This window comes from Ostrea edulis, chromosome 1 (assembly GCF_947568905.1).
Source record: "Ostrea edulis chromosome 1, xbOstEdul1.1, whole genome shotgun sequence".
Classification (NCBI taxonomy): domain Eukaryota; kingdom Metazoa; phylum Mollusca; class Bivalvia; order Ostreida; family Ostreidae; genus Ostrea; species Ostrea edulis.
In genome coordinates, this window is record NC_079164.1 from 9853991 (window position 1) to 9878206 (window position 24216).

General features: G+C 37.5%; 3 protein-coding genes across 12 annotated transcripts in view; 2 read left to right on the forward strand and 1 right to left on the reverse strand.

Moving 5' to 3' along the window:
• Nucleotides 1–24216, forward strand: part of LOC125664456 (GATOR complex protein DEPDC5-like) — a 77118-nt gene that overhangs the window by 12211 nt on the left and 40691 nt on the right. For all 10 annotated transcript variants that reach the window (XM_056152620.1, XM_056152625.1, XM_056152621.1 and 7 more), the window contains exons 11-21: nucleotides 155–289; nucleotides 4184–4245; nucleotides 4822–4895; nucleotides 5005–5083; nucleotides 5621–5651; nucleotides 5949–6066; nucleotides 6171–6391; nucleotides 6664–6882; nucleotides 13128–13225; nucleotides 14826–14908; nucleotides 15972–16240. In XM_056152620.1, coding sequence (XP_056008595.1) covers nucleotides 155–289; nucleotides 4184–4245; nucleotides 4822–4895; nucleotides 5005–5083; nucleotides 5621–5651; nucleotides 5949–6066; nucleotides 6171–6391; nucleotides 6664–6882; nucleotides 13128–13225; nucleotides 14826–14908; nucleotides 15972–16240 — 1389 coding nt within the window. The remainder of the gene's footprint in view (nucleotides 1–154; nucleotides 290–4183; nucleotides 4246–4821; nucleotides 4896–5004; nucleotides 5084–5620; nucleotides 5652–5948; nucleotides 6067–6170; nucleotides 6392–6663; nucleotides 6883–13127; nucleotides 13226–14825; nucleotides 14909–15971; nucleotides 16241–24216) is intronic.
• LOC125672638 (uncharacterized) lies at nucleotides 6922–11468 on the forward strand. The gene is made up of 7 exons (XM_048908832.2): nucleotides 6922–7580; nucleotides 8287–9273; nucleotides 9374–9560; nucleotides 9679–9903; nucleotides 10100–10271; nucleotides 10621–10772; nucleotides 10963–11468. Exons 1-7 carry the CDS (start codon nucleotides 7221–7223, stop codon nucleotides 11142–11144), a joined length of 2265 nt encoding a protein of 754 aa, XP_048764789.2. The 5' UTR covers nucleotides 6922–7220; the 3' UTR covers nucleotides 11145–11468.
• Nucleotides 10851–12815, reverse strand: LOC125672639 (P2X purinoceptor 7-like). Its single transcript, XM_048908834.2, has 3 exons — nucleotides 12409–12815; nucleotides 11517–11738; nucleotides 10851–11309 (listed from the first exon to the last, which is right to left on the reverse strand). The coding sequence occupies exons 1-3, from the start codon at nucleotides 12582–12584 to the stop codon at nucleotides 11147–11149; spliced, it is 561 nt and encodes a 186-aa protein (XP_048764791.2). The 5' UTR covers nucleotides 12585–12815; the 3' UTR covers nucleotides 10851–11146.

A 24216-nucleotide genomic window follows, 5' to 3' on the forward strand; every position in this document is an offset into this window, starting at 1 on the left:
CTACATGAATCTCTTTACAGGGAAAGGAGACGATAAACTGTTTTGTTTGATTGTTCTTGTATCCCGCAGAGTTATTTGGAGATAAGTTGCTGTCTGCCTTCATGCCTTTTTGGTACATATTTATTTTACAATATTCTGTTGTGATATTTTGCAGTGTTTGAGGGTTACTACATTGACAGGAACTTTGATAGAACTGGTAAGGTTGCCGTGGTAATCACCCCAGGAGCTGGAGTGTTTGAGGTGGACAGGGAACTAGCCAACATTACCAAACAAAGAACTATTGATTGTGGTAAGTGTCAAAATCACTAAACAAAGATCTATTGACTGTTAAGTGGGACAGGGAACTAGCCAACATCACTAAACAAAGATCTATTGACTACATGTAAAGTGGAACAGAGAACTAGTCAAGGTCACCAAACAAATAACTATTAACTGTGTTAAGTGTGACAGGGAACTAGTCAACATCATCAAACAAAGATCTATTGACTACATGTAAAGTGGAACAGGGAACTAGCCAACATCATCAAACAAAGATCTATTGACTACATGTAAAGTGGGACAGGGAACTAGTCAACATCATCAAAGATCTATTGACTGTGTTAATGTGATAGGGAACTAGTCAACATCACCAAACAAAGATCTATTGACTACATGTAAAGTGGGACAGGGAACTAGTCAACATCATCAAACAAAGATCTATTGACTGTGTTAATGTGATAGGGAACTAGTCAACATCATCAAACAAAGATCTATTGACTACATGTAAAGTGGAACAGGGAACTAGTCAACATCATCAAACAAAGATCTATTGACTACATGTAAAGTGGGACAGGGAACTAGTCAACATCATCAAACAAAGATCTATTGACTGTGTTAATGTGACAGGGAACTAGTCAACATCACCAAAAAAGAACTATTGACTGTGTTCAGTGGGTCATGGAACTAGTCAATATAACCAAACAAAGAACTATATTGACTGTGTTAAATGGGGCAGGGAACTAGTCAATATCGCCAAACAAAGAACTATTGACTGTGTTAAGTGGGACAGGGAACTAGTCAACATTACCAAACGAAGAACTATTAACTGTGTGGAGTGGATGAGACAGAAAATACTCAGTGGAGAAGTTATGACAGTACATATACATAATTATATGTGTAGGATCAAGCATGTAACAAACTCAGACCTAAGTCAAATTCTAATCACCTGAAGGATGTTCATTACTTTTGAACTGAAACAGACAAAAGTTTGAATAATAGTAGTAGTTTGCAGACAATAGAAATTTGATAAGGCCATATTTAAAAGAATGTTTGTTTCCCCTCCCCCAGGTCTGACTTTTGAAACAGACCAGGCAGGCAGGTGGTTTTTAGGTCACCTGAATTCATTCAGGTGACCTATTGCTATCTGTTTTTGTCCGTCGTCGTGCGTTAACATTTGAACATTTTCAGCTTCTTCTCTGAAACCCCTGAACCAATTTCAACCAATTTTGGCATATAGCATCTGTGGGTGAAGGGGAACAAAAATTGTGAAATTCGTGGTCCCTGCCCCCCTGGGGCCTGAGGGGTGGGGCAAAAACCATCAAAATGAGTGTAATTTTAAAAAATCTTCTTCTTTACTCCTGGACATCAAGAAGCCAGACTGTGGACATAATTATAATGAGCATTGAGCCCTCTACCAAAATTGTGAAATTCATGGCCCCTGGGGCAGGGGTTCTTGTGTTAGGGTGGGGCTCTATTGGTCATATAGTGAAAATGGCAAAAACCATCAAAATGAGTGTAATTTTAAAAAATCTTCTTTACTCCTGGACATCAAGAAGCCAAACTGTGGGCATAATTATAATGAGCATTGAGCCCTCTACCAAAATTGTGAAATTCATGGCCCCTAGGGCAGGGGTTCTTGTGTTAGGGTGGGGCTCTATTGGTCATATAGTGAAAATGTAGAAATTCTTTGAAAATCTTCTCTGTCTCTGGGTATTAAGTAGACAAACTAATAGCATGGTAATGATGAGCAAGGATGCCTCTTTATACCCCCCGCAACAAGTTGTGGGGGGTATACTGGAATCGAGTTGTCCGTCTGTCCGTCCGTCCGTCTGTAGACGCAATGGTTTCCGGGCTCTAAAGCATTATCCTTTCCACCTACTGTCACCATATCATATATATGGACTACCCATGAGATGAAGATGTTCCCTATCGATTTTGGGGTCAAAAGGTCAAAGGTCAAGCACACTGGACATCGAAGTAGCAATATGGTTTCCGGGCTCTTAAGTGTTATCCTTTCCACCTACAGTCACCATATCATACATATGGACTACCCATAGGATGAAGATGTTCCCTATCGATTTTAGGGTCAAAAGGTCAAAGGTCAAGCGCACTGGACATTGAAGTAGCAATATGGTTTCCGGGCTCTAAAGCGTTATCCTTTCCACCTACAGTCACCATATCAAACATATGGACTACCCATGGGATGAAGATGTTCTCTATCGATTTTGGGGTCAAAAGGTCAAAGGTCAAGCGCATTGGACATTGAAGTAGCAATACGGTTTCCGGGCTCTAAAGCGTTATCCTTTCCACCTACAGTCACCATATCATATATATGGACTACTAATGGGATGAAGATGATCCCTATCGATTTTGAGGTCAAAGGTCAAGCGCATTGGACATTGAAGTAGCAATATGGTTTCCGGGCTCTAAAGCGTTATCCTTTCCACCTACAGTCACCATATCATATATATGGACTACTAATGGGATGAAGATGATCCCTATCGATTTTGGGGTCAAAAGGTCAAAGGTCACGCGCACTGGACATTGAAGTAGCAATATGGTTTCCGGGCTCTAAAGTGTTATCCTTTCCACCTACAGTCACCATATCATACATATGGACTACCCATGGGATGAAGATGTTCCCTATCGACTTTGGGGTCAAAAGGTCAAAGGTCATGTGCACTGGACATGGAAGTAGCAACACTCAGAAAAGAGGTAGTTTATACCTATTACCAACACCCTTTGGGAGATTGGGGTAAGCGGGGGGTATTCTTAGTGATCATTGCTCACAGTACCTCGTTAAAAATTGTGAAATTCATGGCCCCTGGATCAGGGGTTCTGGTGCTAGGGTGGGGCTCTATAAGTCATATAGTGAAAATGCATTATTTCTTTGAAAATCTTCTTCTCTGTCCTTGGGTATTAAGTAGACAAACCAATAGCATGATTATGATGAGCAAGGATGCCTCTTTCAAAATTGTGAAATTTATGGCCCCTGGGTCAGGGGTTCTGGTATTAGGGTGGGGCCCTATTGATCATATAGTGAAAATGCATTTTCTTTCTTTGAAAATCTTCTCCTCTGCTGCTGGTTATTAAGTAGACAAACTAATAGTATGATAATGATGATCAAGGATGCTTTTTTCAAAACTGAAATTTATGGCCCCTGGGTCAGGGGTTCTGGTGCAAAGGCGGGGCTGACCACATAGCTATTCAATGTTTCTTCCATCCAAAAGTAAAATTCTTATATTTAAACACAAACCTAATTCAAACATTGGAAGGTTGTTACATGATACTCAGGTGACCTATAAGGCCCCTGGGCCTCTTGTTTTTGTTGTTTTGAAAATTTTTGTTGGAAACACCTATGAAAAAGCAGCTCAGAACACCGAGAGTCATTTTCAATACTGTACATCAGAAGAAGGGTATGCCATGTATTGGTCGAGCTTGTTTTTTTGTTGGTCACTGGATTGACATGTCTGCTGGCATTTATAATTCATATTCTTGGACATGTTAGTGTGAATGCACTCAGTGGATGCAATATGTTGGTTTACTTTACGAATACCTACATAGAAACATTACATCTTTTCAAAGAAAACGTTGAAAACAAAACCAAAACATTTATTCTTGACTTAGTAGAAACAGATGTACTTAATAACATATCAGAACGATTTTTGTTCCGGGGAAAAAAAAAATGCACGATTTTTGGGTAAAAATTTTTTGACACGGGCCCTTTTTTTGGACCTGGCCGGGCAAGGGGAAACAAACATATTTTTATTTTTAGCCTGAAGTGATATTGAACAACAATTTTATTTTGGAATGATTGACTTCTCATACCTACCACGAATGCATAATAGCTATTCAACTTGCAATGATAATGGATTTTAATTAGTTAAGATGATGGGTTTAACATGAGTAATTCTTGTGTATTTAGGGGTGGGCAGTGACTTGGTTTGTATGGGAGAACAGCCCCTTCATGCTGCTCCATTATTCAAGGTATGTGTTATCAGTGTTTTCCCCCTACCATATTGGGATAATACAGTTGATACTTATTCCAGTGATTAAAATATCATCAAAATAAAAGAAATTGGAAATTTTCTTTCTTGTCAATAAATGGCATTTGTTTTAAAATAAACATTGAATAAACCATATTTTAAAGAATAAACGAGTAATTGTTTACAATTTTACAAATGAGCACCATTTTATTGACCTCTACTTTCTATCTAAGAGGAAGTGAAGAAATTAGTTAACTCGTGCAATGTTTCATGCAAAGCGAATCACTGTATGAGCTAACTTGGCAGGCCGTTATTGTGCATTTTTTAGCCTCAATATTGGGAAAAAATCGATTATAGTATTTGTCATTGGGAATGTTACTCTTAATCATTACTATTTATATAAGGGAAAAAACCCACTGTTTTGATTGGTTGGTTGTATATTTTTAACATTGGAAAATTTTTCACTCGTATGGAGATGTACTGCTGTGTATATATGATTAATCATGAAATGATGAATAGTACTGTGATTGTGTGTGGATACTTACACTATCTACTGATGTCGACTTTCTCTGAACAGTTTCACAACAAACATGCCAAGAACTCGCTAGAGGTGGGGGACGACTACAACATTCCTCACTGGATGAACCACAGGTGAGGGCACACGTCATCTCAGGCCACGGATAAAAGGGGATATAACCCACCTTATACAACTGATACTTATTTTTAATTCATTTGTGAATGTTGATTCTCCTCTTTGCAGTTTCTACATTTCCAAAAGTCAGATAAAAGCTCGTTTACAAGGATCGTTCATCCCAAGAATTAAACCACCCCCAGAGTTTGTAAGCAGACTTACTTGTATAAAGTGGAATAATGCAAATAATAGAGAAAAATTGATGTACTGTAAAGGAATATATTACCAAATGATTTTCACTTTGGTAAAATGTCACATTTCATATGTTTATTAAATACAGTTGAACTTCAGCATCTCAAACTCCGATATCTCGAATACCATGGATATGTTGAAGTAATTCAGAAAGTCCCAATCACTTATTCTTATCAGAATGTTACCCTTGATATCTCTAATTTTCTGACATCTCAAAATTTTGTCCCATCGAGTTCGTGATAATGAGGTTTGACTGTATCTGGAATCCTGTAGATGAAGAGAAACGCGAGTCTTTGCTACAGGTGATAATTAGGTGCAGAAAGAGTCCTTCAGTAAACGTTCAGTAATTTAGTCACACTGTAGCTCTTTCACCTGGCGCTGTCAGCTCTGTAGTGGTGTAAATACACTGTACATGTAATAATGTAGACGACACATTCTATGTGTGTCGCATCAACTCAAAATGTTTCTGAGATCCAAATAATTTTTTTCACAGTTTGAAGCACAGAGAAGGCCTGGTGACAGAAGTAAGTAGAAATTCTGAGATGCGGTACCCACAGACAACAAAAGTACCATATAAAAATAAAATTCTGAGATGCGGTACCCACAGACAACAAAAGTACCATATAAAAATAAAATTCTGAGATCCGGTACCCACAGACAAGAGTGTCATATAAAAATAAAATTCTGAGATCTGGTACCCACAGACAAGAGTGCCGTATAAAAATAAAATTCTGAGAGTATTGTTGAAGAGCAGCTGCTTATATTACATACAGTTGGTAAATGGACCTGTTCTGCCAGTAAACTTTTAAGTTATTTTTCAGAATTGATTGCACATTCTCCCAACCAGTCGGAGGACGAGGATAATTTTCCCTTTGTAGATTATGATGAGTATGATGCCCAGATCTGGAAACTTCCCACCCCAAACTCAACAAGGTTTGGGTAAGAACCCTACCCTGGGTGTTATCGTGTTTAAACTGAACGTCCTTCCTTTCAGATCACTGTAAACTTGGTGTTTGTTTTTGATGACATAGTTAACTTTTTAGGTCTTTGAAGAGTCCCTACCATGCTAGGAGGGAGCCCCAAACACTGGCAGAAGCCAAACAGATAAAGAAACCCAGAAAGAGAAATGTCTCAGATGAATACTCCAGCTTCGTTATAGAGAAGGGGGAGAGGAGGGGGTCTCCAGCCATCAACATCCCCACCCTGGCACGGTCCAGCAGCACCGAGGATGTCTCTTCCTCTGTCGGCTGTTATCCCATCGTCAGTACGTATTGATTTCTTTCTTTGTCATCAGTACGTTTTGATTTCCATCTGTATCATCATTATGTTTTGATTTCCATCTGTGTTATCAGTACATATTCATTCACATCTGTATCATCAATACATTTTCTTTTCCATCTGTGTATTGTTGAAAGAGTTGCAGAGATCAGAAATTATGCTGATGCTGAATACAGAATTTGTATAAAGATGTCAAAAATGCATTTGGAATAGGAGCTTATGATATTCCTCTTCAAACCTTAATACACTGTTTCATAGAAAAAATATCAAGTAAAGAATCAAACAACTCGTCAGAGACAGAGGAAACCTACTTCTCCAGGAGGATTGTGGGTAGTGCTGAATCCCCGGTCGGGTACTCCAGGAGGCACATTCACCAGGCCAAGTCACGACGAGCCCTTATCAACCCGTTTGCTCCGTCCAGAATGCAGTTCAAAATGACGTCCAACAGACGGCGATGGGTGCACGCTTTCCCCACAGGTTTCTATTAATTTTGTATGGAAGGTTAAAGGACACATCTCGAGTGTTCAAACATTTTGATTTTTTGTGCAAAATGAATTCTTTTCATGCCAAAAATAAGTGTTAACGTGTAAAAAAGGAAATATTTTGCGTAGTTTTCTGGTTTTAGAGCGATGAAATTCAAATTTCTCAATATGCATATTTTTTCTCGCGATTTACGCGCCATTATGTGTGACGTCATATGCGACCTTTGGCGAGAAGGTGTGATAACAGATGTAAGATTGTGTAAGCCATTTGATCAGCTTTGATTGCTAAACAAATCAATTATCACGTTATCGGATTATTTATAACGGTTCATTATGGTGTTTTGTGCCGCCTACGGATGTACTAGCCGTCATAAGAAGGGATGTGGACTGAGTTTTTTCAGTTTTCCTAAGGAAGGTTTGAGGAAAAAGACTTGGGTGAATTTTTGTCGGCGCGAGGACTTTGTTCCATCCAAAAGCAGTCGCCTGTGTTCTTTGCACTTTTCTAAAGAGCAGTTGGACAGAGATCCAGATAAACTGAAGGAAAATGGTTATAATGGAGCCAAGATTCGGTTGCGAACTGATGCTATTCCCGATATCCCCCTCCCTCTGCATCCTGTCCATGACGAGAATGCCGCCATTGCTCTACCCGCATCAAAGCCCCGAGGGGCATATGCAAAACGCCAGAGAGCCGACGTAAGTTTTAATTAAAACTAATTGTAAATATGTTATTATTTGTTTGGAGTATAATTACGATTTATATAATTCTTGCGTCCTCGGCATACTAGAGAAAATATTGTGTACACGTGTATTTCCTATAATTACCTAGGATAGGTAGGTAAACATTGCATTGTATTCGAAATTGTTGTTTTATACGCTTTGAATACAGGTATATTACATACTTTATAAATACTTGTCCAGCATTTTGAAGATCAATAGTACCCAGACAAAATTAAATTATGTAAATTAGAGAAACTTGATTGCGAAAAGGAAAACATTCCAGTTTAAAAATTGAGAGATTTTCATTTTTGATAGTTATACATGTATCATCAATACATTAGTATAGAGGGAGAGGGTCAGCAACAAAAGCATAGCTAGGTGGGGGAAACTGGAAACAAATTATATATATATTTCAATTTGCTGATATTTAGTTTGGCTTAGAACAAATTCTATAAAAAAAAAAAAAAAGAAGCTAGGCCAGGACTATTACAAATATCTTCCACCTTATTGTATGATAAACATATTTAAATGAATTAGAATGGAATATTCAGTAAGATAGTTATGAAGAAGTAATGCTAGTACTAAACTACTAATTTTATTTTTATAGTAAGATAGTGTCAGAATAAGTGCAGTATTCAAGAGCAGACACTTTTTAGATGTAACATTGTTTTATTTTTTGCAGGTTCTACGCCAAGTTCTTCAAGAAATGGAACCTCGTGCTAATGAGGAGCAGCCTAATGACCATGATGAGGATACAGAACCTCCACTTCTGCCTGAACTGCCACCTACTGAGCAGATAGAGCCAGAACCACAATCAGCTGATGAGGAGACAGTTGCCATCACCTCAAACCAGACGGAGAAGCAATGCCAAGCAGCAATTCGACCCCCACAGAGGACACGTAAGATACAAGTGTCTCTTACAAATGACAAGACAGTAAGGACTGTGTCTACCGGAGTTCAATGTTCCAACCTCTCCGATGGTGTTTCATTGAGGGTCGCTGCCGGATTAGTGCCTTGTCATGTGCCTCAGCCACCCCCTGAAAGTGACAGTGAAGAGGAAGACAATTATGATAGTGACCCAGACTTTGATTTAGACGAGGCAGAGGAAGATGATGAAGACATCCCGAACGAATCATATTCCCTGAGGACCAATCCCCCACCAGAGGAAGAGAGACAATTCCTGGTTGCAGAGTCTTCCCTAGCAAAATTATTGCGGAAATGTGACACTTGTGGTGAAGTATGCAATCCAATTGTGCAGTTCACGAGGGGCACCATGATTGGGACTGTGTCAAAATGTGTGAATGGACATACCATGCAATGGGAAAGTCAGACATGTTATCACGGAATGCCATGGTCAAATCTTCTTCTGGCAGGTGCCATTGTATTTAGTGGCATCAACAGCTCTAAGTGTCTCCGTTTTTTTAGACATCTCAAAGTGCCAACAATCTCAGCATCTACATTCAGCAGAATCCAGTCTTCGTATGTTGTGCCAGCAGCCTTATTCACGTGGGACTTTCATCAAGCAGAGTTGCTGAATCAGAATGCAGGAAGACCCCTTATATTAGGAGGCGATGCAAGATGCGATTCTCCAGGCTTCTCTGCCAAGTTTGGCTCCTATACATTGTTGGACTTGGAGATGGGGAAAGTGGTGGATTTTCAATTGGTTCAGGTGAATATATGATTTAATTATTATACCGGCTGTACATTTTAAAATAGTATTTGCTGTTTATCAATTGTAAGTTAATTTTATGAAAGTAATACATTCACAGAGTAATGAGGTTGCTGGATCCACGCATATGGAACTAGAAGGTCTGAAAAGAGGACTAAAAAGATTGGAAGATGCCGGCCTCCATGTCCAGACACTTGTTACAGACAGACATAGCATGGTGAAGAAGTTCATGAGGACGGAGCATCATGATAAAAAACATTATTTTGACGTCTGGCACATGGCCAAAGGTAAGTTAACTTTTACATTCCATTAGTCAACTTGATGTTCAAAGTGACTTACAGAGTTAATTTTACCCAAGTTATATCAAAATTTCATATTTTAAAGTTAATACATGTACGTATATAGGCATTTCAAAGAAACTGGAGACAAATGCAAAGAAAAAGGATTGCGATGATATCAGACTTTGGACCAGGAGTGCTGTCAACCACTGCTACTGGGTGGCAGCCTCCAGTGGAGACAATGGCGATATGAAGGAGCAGAAGTGGGCATCCTTAGTGGAACATGTTGCCAATAAACATGCAAACTGTCAACATGGGGAGTTAGAGGATGGTAGACAATGGCTAAGAGAAGGTAATGCTTAAGAAATCCCCACGAAAGTACTCCTATTTAAATACTAGTATGTGAAGCAGTATAATTTTTTTTATTGATAATGCATAATAAGCTTCAAAATATGACAATACATAAATGTGTAGATCTGCATCTCACAATATACATTTATCGTATTAAAATATAAAGTATAATCCATGTACAATTTTATTCTTATCAGGATCCAGAGCCCATAAGCTGTTTCGGGAGGTGGTAGAGAGTAAATTTCTGTTGAAGGATGTGTCCAAGTTATCTCCTCTTCACCAAACTTTCAGCCTAGAGGTTTTCCATAGTGTGGTGAATAGCTTTGCCCCAAAGACAACGCATTTTTTCTTCCCTGCTATGACAGCAAGGTATGTATTTGTAAATTTAGAAGTGTATTTGAACTTCAAATTTATACCCCCCCCCCCCTTTTTTTTTTAAATCAAGAAAATTCATTTAGTCAGTTCTTTTAGTTATATATATACTATTCATGTAAAAATTACATTGTTAATGCCATTTATGTCTAAATGCTTCTTATACATGCATAATGTGATATAAAGTTCATTAACTCAGTTTTTCTTCTTCAAAAATTACCATTCCTCCTCAAATTGTTCTATGTGGTTCTTTCTAAGAGCTACGAGTCTTTAAAGTTTTTTCCTTAGTATGTCTGAACTTACAACTTCTTATTAAAACTGATGATATTAATGTTGTTATTTATAGATTGTGTGTAGCAGCTCTTCACTTTAATGAAAATGGTCGGCGTTACCAGGCAGTGACAAGAGCTGGTGTACCACAGTGGCAGTTGAGCTACCCGAAAGGGAAAAAAGGAAAGCATGTTGTTGTAAAGCCACGGAAGACTCCAATTACTTATGGTATGTGTTTAGTCTTTTAAACTTTACTGTAATTTTCAATATTAAATACAGAACAACCAAATTACACATTAATTCTACATCTTTTTATTTGTTTTAACACTGTTGGTCAATGTAGATAATATCAATCAAAAAAGGATTCATAACATAAAAATTTTCAAATCACATATTTAAACAATTTCATACTTTTCAGATTATATTGACATCTTGCGACTGAATCTTGTGGAACGCAGGCTTCAGCTACCCTCGTGTTCAGCAGCTTCATCTGATGGAAAAGCTTCTCTTGGATACCAACCACCAACCCTTATATCAGGCTATGCTGCAGTCAACAAGGACCAGCTCATTGTTACAAGGCGTACTAGATTTGCACGGTAGAGCTATGGTTCTATACAGTGGGCTTGGAATCCTGTGTAGTCCTCTGATGGGAATGTCCTGCGAATTGTTGTGACAACACATGCTGGCAAAACTTTACGATTCCTCCGTCCGAGTCGATGCCATATCCAGAGGACAAACCGGCGATATGCAATGTGTCTGTATGTTCTGTGAACAATAAAACAATTACAGTTGTAACTGATTTGGTTTATGTGCCATGAACTAAGTGAAGTTAGTTGGAGACTGTTGTTGTAAATACTGTTGTTGTGAATTGTTTTTAACTTTTATGTGATTGTTTTGTACAGAATTAAAGAAAACAGGAATCATTATTTACATTTGAGTATTCAACTGATCAAGATTTGAATATTATCTTACTCATTAGTGGTTTCATTGTCATCCAAAGGCCCCTCTCTTTGAATGAAGTCATAAAGACTGACTTCCAGTACTCGTGCATTCAAACAATTGTCTATGAAAGTTCTGTGTTGTGTGATGCATTCAAGGTCACTCGACTCTCGAAGCTCATCTATGACTGGAATCTCAGCACAGCATATGCATTCTGTTCTGGTCTCCATCACTTCACAAATCCCACACTCGCACCTTGGAAATACAAAACAGAAACTTGTAAATATTTACATATACATTTTTTTTTAAAAGCTTGCATTTGCATTGGTGATATAATAATATAATTCCCACTTTAAATTGAATGTTTTCACATTTTGACCAAAGTTCTTGTGGAAAAAGAAAACACTTTTATAGCATGAAGAATAATTAAGTGTAGATCACATTTTAAGACATAGTAACGCTTTTCTGGGGTGGGGGTGGGGAACAAGACCCCTTCTTGGAAATTGTCTAAAGTTCTAAATAAAAATTATACTCGTCTTCAAAAACCAAATGCCCGGGGGGGGGGGTGTTGGGTGTTAATATGATTTAATAAAAAAAAATATCGTGAACTACGATTTATTGAAGGGGGGGGGGGACTGTATAACTTAACAAGGAGGGAATACCCAATATATCTTTCCATGCGTAGATACATAACGGAAAATGTTTTTGAAAAGTGTACCCGCCTTCATTATACGTGCGTGGCTGCGTTTATAATAAAGTGCATAACATGATTTCAACTTTGAATGTATTATCTTGTCCTTCGAAATTCGTCCATAGTAGTCGACGGTATCGTGAAATTATTATTTCCCCCAATCTTTAAATAAATATTTATTGCACATTTTATAAAAACAACGTCCATCACAGAGGTTTAAATGAATATCCTTACCAAATAGTGTTCCGACGGCGATCAATTTTCTCATCATTGCAGATTTCATCCTCGCTTTCCTCGCTACTTTCTTGGGTATTTACATTCCTATTTGAACGCACTGGTGGTTCAAACATATAAGGTTGAATGTGAAGATTCTCGGGAATTTCCTCAAAATCGGAACAGATGTCGTCCATGGTGAATAATGGTGATTAAAAGCCGAGTTCTTTAAGATTTCCACACTATTTTTACTATAAGCTGATCGAGGAAGGTCGCATATGACGTCACGGTACCACGTGACTCCCTACCTAATTAGCGAGATGTTTTTACAATCGGGTCCTAGATTTGAAGCCATAATTGGGCTAATTATCACTTTATGTCCACAAACTAACTATTAGAATTCATTACTGTGTATATAAGGAAGGTAAATTACGTATAATTTTGAGAACTTTGAAAACGCGAGATGTGTCCTTTAATGGAATTTTAATAGCAAGGAGTTATTGGGCTACAACGTAAACGTTTTTATAAGCTGCTTCACAGTGTATACATGTAAATGTAATCTGAAGGACGTTGTGTTACAACTCTGTCAATAACGTGTATTGTGCTCTGCTTGTACATGTATATCATTCTCTTGGTAAAAAATGTTCATCTCAAGTAAAAAGAATTAAAATTTTATGTAGCTCAGGTGGTAATGTATTGTAACCTACATGTGACTTTGTACTAAATATTTTACTTTTTAGACCCACAAGGTGCTGCTGTACAGACCCATCATTTTCACGTTTACAATAAGAAGGGTTCATCAGCATTATTAGAGAAATTGAGCCGGGAATCAGCTAAGGTGACACTTCACAAAGTTTAGCAGAGTTCATCAGAATAAACGATCAAAAGCTGAAGTGTTCTGGGACAGAATCTTTTATGTACTGAGTGTACTTTGTGACTGCTCTGTGTGACTCTAAGTTTGTTGTTCTAAAATTATGTGACATACGACATATGAGGGCTGTTCGATGTGTATTGTACCACAGCACGATAACGCTTTGCACGATTTCGTGGATGATGATACCCTTGAATAGCTCTATTCAATACCTTTCCAATGGTATAAACACGAGCCTTCAGCTCCACATAGTTTTAAACTTGTAGTCATTTCAATAGAGCCAAACGTTGGGAAACGGGTTGAGAATATTGAAGAAATTAGAGCTTAATATGTAAAAGTTTGCACAAAACTTGGTCATTCGGTAATGCAGATTTTTACTGAATTGGGGGACGTTTATGGGTCTGATAATGTATCATATGATACAGTTCGTAAGTGGAGAAAGATATTTTTGATTGGCACAGAGTCTGTCAAAGATGCAGCAAAATCTGGCCGACCTGAAACTGTAATAGTCAAGGCAAAAGTCAGGGAAATAATTGAAAGTGATGGCAGATACACAATTAGTGATATTACCAAAGCTGTTGGCATATCGCTATCGTGGGTGCATTTCATTTTGAAGCATATTTTGAAAGTACAAAAGATTTCTGTATATTGACAAAAGACCAAAAACATGTATGAGTACAAACCGCTAAGCAATTGCTCAAAATATTTCCCAAATTCTATCAAAGACAATTTGCAAACATTGTTATTGGTGATGAAACATGGATTCACTATTTCGAACCAGTAAGAAAAATTGGAAACAAAATATGGCTAATTAAACACAGTGAAAGTCCTGTAGTTGCCAAAAGAACCATAAGCACAAAGAAGGTTCTTTATTGCATATTCTTCTCATGTGGTGGTTTAGCCATACAAATTCCGGTGCCTAAGGGCAAAAGTGTTACAGGTCGGTATTATCGAGATGTTATACTAAAAAAGCTCAAGAAATATTACCATCAACAGAAGGATTTAGGCATGTTTGTCTACTTCATGATAATGCTCCATCACATACATCTGAGCTTGTGAAGCAATTTTTGAAGTCGGAGAAGGTTACCGTCTTGCCACACCCACCGTACTCTCCAGATCTATAGCCCCATGCGACTTTTTCCTTTTTCCAAAACTTAAAAAGTTCTTATCTGGTGGTTGTTAGAAGTCCCGACAAGCCCATGACTCAGCCATCAGTCAGTGCCTCAGAGGTCTACCTCAATCAGCGTGCCGTGACACATTTCAGAAATGGATTCAGAGATTGAAATTATGTATTTCAAACCGCGGAGAATACTTTGAAGGGATGTAATGTTCATTTCACTATTTAAGTTGAATGCTTTTGAGACATCGTACAATACACATTACATATTAAACAGCCCTTTACACTTTCTAAAGTTTTCAATTTCAGAATGCTATTGTCTATACATGTACATGTGTATTCTACTCTTTCCATTTGTAACCGTTTCATTTAGTGGGTTAAATTCAATTCTAAATAGAACGTGATAGACTTTCTGGAAATCTGATCAAATGCATGTTTATTATGTTACAGATGTCACAATTGTCGATGGACATGAAAAAACAGCCCTCCTTTACTGTACAGGATAGCAGTGAAAAATGTTCAGAACCTAGCAGGTAGGATTCACAAGAGAGGAGCAGAGCTGATTACTCCTAATGAAACAATTTACACTTAGTGAGGGCTGTGTGAAGGTTATATTTTCTCTGTTTTAAAAAAATCCTTCAAGGATTAGGAACAACCACAGCCATTTCTGACTGCCAAATTTTGAAGTTCTTTGACTTGGAAGTTAAAGCAATACTAGTTGTCATTTTGGCGTCGAAAATTTTTGTTGCAAAATTGTGATTCACTATTTCAATAACAGAAAAAAATAAGGTTTTTAAACTTTTGTTATTAATATTTGTGTTAGGGAACCTATACAGAGCGATGAAGTAAAATCACTTTATTGCCTTCTCTTACAAAAAAATGCTATGTATTCAATAGAATCGAAATCTTTTATAATTTTATAAAATCTTAAACTTAAGTTTTAAATTTTATCAATGGCTATGGTTAATGTTACAGAACTATCATAATCATGGCATATTTTTATAACAAAATAAAATTTTCAGATTTAAAGCTAATATTATTTAAATGAACAAGTTTAGACATACAAGTGTCTCCAGTCGAATTACTGTTGATGTATGCACCTCTCATTTTCTGAAAACAACAAGTTCAGAAATGTCGGGATTTAGAAATGGTTGAAAATGACAACTTTTTTTGTTTGCGTACTGTAGGTTTTAGAGTTCTTTCTAAAATAAAAAAGATTGATTCATTTTCTATTACATTTTATATCTAACATATTTAACAACAAATTTACCCACACACACACACACACACACACCCCTTTAAGACAAATTCAAACAAATGATTCTCTCGGAAAATAACGTGAAATGAAATCAAAGCTGCATATTTAGGTCCATGTGGTATCACTGCATGTGAAAAACTTTATGGATATTAATATTTTGTTAGTTTGAATCGCGCTCCCAGTGGCCTGGTGACGGAGAAGTTTTACTTCATGTGAAAAGCTTTTAATTATATGTATCAATATTTTGTTAGTTTGAATCGCACTGCCAGTGGCCTGGTGACAGAGAAGTTTTACTTCATGTGAAAAGCTTTTAATTATATGTATGAATATTTTGTTAGTTTGAATCGCGCTGCCAGTGGCCTGGTGACGGAGGAGAAGGAGTTTTATGTGGGGTCAGTCGACAGTTGTAAGAGTATATCCCCGACCAGCAGCCTGCAGAATCTAGAGCGGTTTGGGCACAGCTCTTCCCTGGGCTCGACCAACTACAGTAGCACCATGGATGGGGGGCTCCAGGGAGGCAGAGTCCTCAGACACAAGACCAGGGAAAACCGCTCCTACCTGTGGGGCCCCACAGGGGAACAGGAATGGAGCCCGGACATGACTACAGGTAACAACACGTTTGACCATTGTCACTGAATTTACCCAGCATACTAGATGTCACATACTTTGTCGGCCTAATTTCCCAGATGATTCAGAAATGAAATGAAATTTTATTGTCTCACAACTGTTACAATGATAATCATATTTTTACATTAAATTTTATATTTGTATAGTGTAGGCCAGATTATTTCCCACTTTCTACTCTTCAAGTAATTTTCTTATTTCTAGCTCACCTGAGCTAAAAACGAATACTTTTTAAAGTAGGGCCTCAGGTGGGTGCCTCATATTAATTGCTCTATCTGTCTGTCAGCACTTTTCATGGGACTTCAAATTTTTTAACCTTAGTTGGTTGGTTGTTTGTATATTGTTTAACGTCTTACTTGAGAATTTTTCATTCAGATGGAGATGTCCGCATTGCCAATGAATAAGTAAATTCTAAGTTTAGAAAAATCATCTGATCTCCCCAACAGATACTTAAGTGATTCTATTCTACTTAAGAAAACTTTGAAATGATAGACTGAGAATGAACCTTCTGTCCTGAAGATAAATTGTATTAGGTCCCTCATGTCGCCCAATAGAATGGTTTTATTGATAGCTGTCCTTAAAGTGTCTTAAATCTGTCCATGTTCGTAAGGTTCAAAATAGCATTCATGATATGTCTGGAGTTTTCTGTGATTAAAATAGTGAAGATAAGAAACAGGGATCGTGAATGCAGTCTCACAGTTGTTAGTGATACAGTATGTCGCCCCGTCATCAATGGTCCGCATGATATGTCGCTCTGTCATCAATGGTCCACATGATATGTCGCCCTGTCATCAATGGTTCACATGATATGTCGCCCTGTCATCAATGGTCCACATGAGATGTCGCCCTGTCATCAATGGTCCACATGATATGTCGCCCTGTCATCAATGGTCCACATGAGATGTCGCCCTGTCATCAATGGTCCACATGATATGTTTGAAGGACATACTGTCCTTCTGTTATTATAGAGCTTTTAAATAAATTTCACTTGCTCAGTTTTGTCATTATGACAGATGTATAACTGTACTGTGTTTTAAACAAGGAATAATGTAGGCAACAGAAGGTTTTGTCCACGTGTCTGTTTTGCATGTTGGTTTGGCTCTTTATTTGTGGTGATAAAGATCTTGGAGAAGAAGATTGTGGGATTTTTGAAGAATTTTGCTTGTATATATATAAGCATGACTACAGCAGTATTAAGGTGCTTGTATAGTACAGTATGTGTTTTTTTCGTATCATGTCCTGTTCGTCTTTGTTTCCGTTAAGTGATGTTGATGTTTGTTTCTCTTATCTTTAGTATTCGTCGCTGAGTCTAAGTGACGGCATTTTTAAAAAAATTATTTTTCACAATAATTACTCAATAAAAACTACTCTCCTAATTAAAGTTAATATTGTTTGTCTTGTCTTAATAATATTTAGTGAGATAACCCTTCATTCTAATGACTTGTAGCCTTGTTAGAATTGTAGCATATGAATGACGGATATGATTTATTGGAAAGTTTTGCCAGATCTCGTGTTAGATGTGTATATATGAAGGTTGTCCCATAAAATCGTAGACACTGTTGATAATTTTTGAAATGTGCATGAAATCCAAAAGATTTTTTTACATGAGTACTAAACTTTTTATTTATTCTAAACAAAAATTGTAGAATTTAAAATCAGTAATAAAAAAGATAAATGAGATATTGCTGAATAAAGAGAGATGTACAAAAATAAGTAGAATGATATTTTCTTTGTTCCACTCAATCGGATGCAAGCAAATATAGTTTCATATTAGATATATCGCATTCAAATATATATCAATGGAATCATTGATGTTTTCCGTGTGACATTCTGGTTAAACAAACACATAATGTATAAACAGCAGAGAAGTGATGTCGTTTTTTAATGTACATGTACTGGTAATGAAATTAGCATGATCTGATGCCGTCGGAGGCATTCTTGCTGCACGAGAAATAATGAAATATTACGTAGGCCGTGGATTGACCCTCACTCAAACAAAACTTGAGATTGAAAGCACATCAGATCAGCAGAATGTTAGCGGGGCACTAGTGTTTAAATGACACAAGAGATTTGTGGAGATGGAAAGCACATCAGATCAGCAGAATGTTAGCGGGGCACTAGTGTTTAAATGACACAAGAGATTTGTGGAGATGGAAAGCACATCAGATCAGTGGAATGTTAGCGGGGCACTAGTGTTTAAATGACACAAGAGATTTGTGGAGATGGAAAGCACATCAGATCAGCAAAATGTTAGCGGGGCACTAGTGTTTAAATGACACAAGAGATTTGTGGAGATGGAAAGCACATCAGATCAGCAGAATGTTAGCGGGGCACTAGTGTTTAAATGACACAAGAGATTTGTGGAGATGGAAAGCACATCAGATCAGTGGAATGTTAGCGGGGCACTAGTGTTTAAATGACACTAGAGATTTGTGGAGATGGAAAGCACATCAGATCAGTGGAATGTTAGCGGGGCACTAGTGTTTAAATGACACAAGAGATTTGTGGAGATGGAAAGCACATCAGATCAGCAAAATGTTAGCGGGGCACTAGTGTTTAAATGACACAAGAGATTTGTGGAGATGGAAAGCACATCAGATCAGCAGAATGTTAGCGGGGCACTAGTGTTTAAATGACACAAGAGATTTGTGGAGATGGAAAGCACATCAGATCAGTGGAATGTTAGCGGGGCACTAGTGTTTAAATGACACTAGAGATTTGTGGAGATGGAAAGCACATCAGATCAGTGGAATGTTAGCAGGGCACTAGTGTTTAAATGACACAAGAGATTTGTGGAGATGGAAAGCACATCAGATAAGCAGAATGTTAGCGGGGCACTAGTGTTTAAATGACACAAGAGATTTGTGGAGTGAATGACATCAGAACTGAAGATGGGAAAGCCAAAAAAGAAAATAATAACTGCGAAATCCTAAAGGAATATCATGGATGAAGATGAAGTTTGTGCGCTGACAGCTATGAACATGTTTTTTATTTGTGTTCTATGTCATTATGAAAAGAGATATTATTATAAAACTTTGTACCCCCCCCCCCCCTAAAATGATGCTTTTAAATAGCAAAAGAAAACCAATAGTTTTTTTTAATGATTAAATGAGTTATTAAGATTGTCTACGACTTTTTGGGACAACCATTGTACATGTAGGTCTCATGTTAATATGTATACATACATGTAGATCTCATGTTAATACATAATATATACATGTAAATCTTGTGTTAATACGTATATATACATGTAGATCTTGTGTTAATACGTAATATATACATGTAGGTCTCGTGTTAATACGTAATATATACATGTAGATCTCGTGTTAATGCGTATATATACATGTAGATCTCGTGTTAATGCGTATATATACATGTAGATCTCGTGTTCATAGCATATATACACCCGTAGGTCTCGTTTTCATACTTGTAATGACAATTTTACAGTTCTTTATGTACATGTTCCGTGGTCTTTTTAAAATACATTTGTATCCAGATATTTCATTTTGCTCACAATATTAAGCATTATTATGTTTACTGATATAACACGTGTCCTGTCAGAAACTTCAGTAGTCACCAAGTGTGTGTATATGTCTGGGTAATAACCTGTGTATTAGATCTTAGTTACCAGTGAACAGAGACACAGGCTAATGCACCTCACCTGATTTCTATTTCGTTTTATGTCCCATTCGAGAATTTTTTACCGTAACGAGATGACGCCAGCTGTGGGGTCAGGTGCCACAGATTTTGACCTCTACACAGTAATCAAGACTGTATCAGTGAGGGTTCTGACCTCTACACAGTAATCAAGACTGTCAGTGAGGGTTCTGACCTCTACACTGTAATCAAGACTGTCAGTGAGGGTTCTGACCTCTACACAGTAATCAATACTGTATCAGTGAGGGTTCTGACCTCTACACAGTAATCAAGACTGTATCAGTGAGGGTTCTGACCTCTACACAGTAATCAAGACTGTATCAGTGAGGGTTCTGACCTCTACACAGTAATCAAGACTGTATCAGTGAGGGTTCTGACCTCTACACAGTAATCAAGACTGTATCAGTGAGGGTTCTGACCTTTACACATTAATCAAGACTATCAGTGAGGGTTCTGACCTCTACACAGTAATCAAGACTATCAGTGAAGGTTCTGACCTCTACACAGTAATCAAGACTATCAGTGAGGGTTCTGACCTCTACACAGTAATCAAGACTATCAGTGAGGGTTCTGACCTCTACACAGTAATCAAGACTATCAGTGAAGGTTCTGACCTCTACACAGTAATCAAGACTGTATCAGTGAGGGTTCTGACCTCTACACAGTAATCAAGACTGTATCAGTGAGGGTTCTGACCTCTACACATTAATCAAGACTATCAGTGAGGGTTCTGACCTCTACACAGTAATCAAGACTATCAGTGAAGGTTCTGACCTCTACACAGTAATCAAGACTGTATCAGTGAGGGTTCTGACCTCTACACAGTAATCAAGACTGTATCAGTGAGGGTTCTGACCTCTACACAGTAATCAAGACTGTCAGTGAGGGTTCTGACCTCTACACAGTAATCAAGACTGTATCAGTGAGGGTTCTGACCTCTACACAGTAATCAATACTGTATCAGTGAGGGTTCTGACCTCTACACAGTAATCAATACTGTATCAGTGAGGGTTCTGACCTCTACACAGTAATCAAGACTATCAGTGAGGGTTCTGACCTCTACACAGTAATCAATACTGTATCAGTGAGGGTTCTGACCTCTACACAGTAATCAAGACTATCAGTGAGGGTTCTGACCTCTACACAGTAATCAAGACTGTATCAGTGAGGGTTCTGACCTCTACACAGTAATCAAGACTGTATCAGTGAGGGTTCTGACCTCTACACAGTAATCAAGACTATCAGTGAAGGTTCTGACCTCTACACAGTAATCAAGACTGTATCAGTGAGGGTTCTGACCTCTACACAGTAATCAATACTGTATCAGTGAGGGTTCTGACCTCTACACAGTAATCAAGACTATCAGTGAGGGTTCTGACCTCTACACAGTAATCAAGACTGTATCAGTGAGGGTTCTGACCTCTACACAGTAATCAATACTGTATCAGTGAGGGTTCTGACCTCTACACAGTAATCAAGACTATCAGTGAAGGTTCTGACCTCTACACAGTAATCAAGACTGTATCAGTGAGGGTTCTGACCTCTACACAGTAATCAAGACTGTATCAGTGAGGGTTCTGACCTCTACACAGTAATCAAGACTGTATCAGTGAGGGTTCTGACCTCTACACAGTAATCAAGACTGTATCAGTGAGGGTTCTGACCTCTACACAGTAATCAAGACTGTATCAGTGAGGGTTCTGACCTCTACACAGTAATCAAGACTGTATCAGTGAGGGTTCTGACCTCTACACAGTAATCAAGACTGTATCAGTGAGGGTTCTGACCTCTACACAGTAATCAAGACTGTATCATCGAGGGTTCTGACCTCTACACAGTAATCAAGACTGTCAGTGAGGGTTCTGACCTCTACACAGTAATCAAGACTGTATCAGTGAGGGTTCTGACCTCTACACAGTAATCAAGACTGTATCAGTGAGGGTTCTGACCTCTACACAGTAATCAAGACTGTATCAGTGAGGGTTCTGACCTCTACACAGTAATCAAGACTGTATCAGTGAGGGTTCTGACCTCTACACAGTAATCAAGACTGTATCATCGAGGGTTCTGACCTCTACACAGTAATCAAGACTGTCAGTGAGGGTTCTGACCTCTACACAGTAATCAAGACTGTATCAGTGAGGGTTCTGTATCATGCCAATGCCTGACACAGATCCTACATATTTAATATCTAGAACACTTGTGACTTTCGCTTCTCATGCCATGCAACTGGTAAAGGAACGGTCACTCCCTATAATGTTAAGTCACTCCCTATAATGTTAAGTCACAACCTATAATGTTAAGTCCCTATAATGTTTAGTCACTACCTATAATGTTAAGTCACTACCTATAATGTTAAGTCACTATAATGTTAAGTCACTAACTATAATGTTAAGTCACTCCCTATAATGTTAAGTCACTACCTATAATGTTAAGTCACTCCCTATAATGTTAAGTCACTACCTATAATGTTAAGTCACTCCCTATAATGTTAAGTAACTATAATGTTAAGTCACTACCTATAATGTTAAGTCACTCCCTATAATGTTAAGTCACTAACTATAATGTTAGTCACTCCCTATAATGTTAAGTCACTCCCTATAATGTTAAGTCACTCCCTATAATGTTAAGTCAGTATCTATGATGTTAAGTCACTCCCTATAATGTTAAGTCACTCCCTATAATCTTAAGTCACTCCCTATAATGTTAAGTCACTCCCTATGATGTTAAGTCATTACCTATAATGTTAGTCACTCCCTATAATGTTAAGTCACTCCCTATAATGTTAAGTCACTAACTATAATGTTAGTCACTCCCAATAATGTTAAGTAACTATAATGTTAAGTCACTCCCTATAATGTTAAGTCACTACCTATAATGTTTAGTCACTCCCTATAATGTTAAGTCATTACCTGTAATGTTAAGTCACTACCTATAATGTTAGTCACTCCCTATAATGTTAAGTCACTACCCATAATGTTAAGTCACTCCTTATAATGTTAAGTCACTACCTATAATGTTAAGTCACTATAATGTTAAGTCACTACCTGTAATGTTAAGTCACTACCTATAATGTTAAGTCACTATAATGTTAAGTCACTCCCTATAATGTTAAGTCACTATAATGTTAAGTCACTCCCTATAATGTTAAGTCACTATAATGTTAAGTCACTACCTATAATGTTAAGTCACTATAATGTTAAGTCACTCCCTATAATGTTAAGTCACTACCTATAATGTTGAGTCACTATAATGTTAAGTCACTATAATGTTAAGTCACTAACTATAATGTTAAGTCACTACCTATAATGTTAAGTCACTACCTGTAATGTTAAGTCACTACCTATAATGTTAAGTCACTACCTATAATGTTAGTCACTCCCTATAATGTTAAGTCACTCCCTATAATATTAAGTCACTCCCTATAATGTTAAGTAACTATAATGTTAAGTCACTCCCTATAATATTAAGTCACTATCTATAATGTTAAGTCACTCCGTAAAATGTTAAGTCACTACCTATAATGTTAAGTCACTCCCTATAATGTTAAGAGTCTTAGGTTTGACACCACACTGGGATTGAGAATCGAATCCTGTACAGACCCCCTGGTTTTATGAAGTCAGCGCTGCAACCACTAAGCTTGACTGATGATAGATAAGAAATAGGAGTTATTTGTAATTCATAAAGGAAGTCACATGACTTACATAATTATGACAGTAAAAGAATGTTTAGTCACATGACAGTAGTCTTAAAATTCAACAGTCACATGACTTACATGTGACATTACAATAATTACTTGCGCTTGACAGTAAAAGTAAGAAGTCACATGACTTGCATCTTAATGTTATAAGAAAGGAGTCGCATCTCACTGCCTCTCTTTTGTAATCTATAGAAATTATGATCATGTCTGAATGACTGAAATTTCTCTTTTATTACCAATAAAAACATGAAAATACTGACAATACTTCCAGAAATCAGTAGGGAGTGTAAGCAGGGGAGATAATTAGTGGGAGTTTTATAGGACACATTGAAGATGAGTCATACTCTGGATGTGCACACAACCTCTACACACTGGTTGTCTGTCTGAATGTTGTGTCGATATAATTATCCGTTTTTTGTGACTGCATGAAAGTCGCTCCTGGTTTGAAATCATAAGCAAAATGTCTGTACAATCACATGTATAACTTACAAATTATATTGTAATGAGGATTATTCTTAGTTTCTATAATATTATATATATTTTTTTTGTTTACATTCCCCGTCATATTTTCTGCAAGAAAGCCTCAGAACCCCCAAATCGCC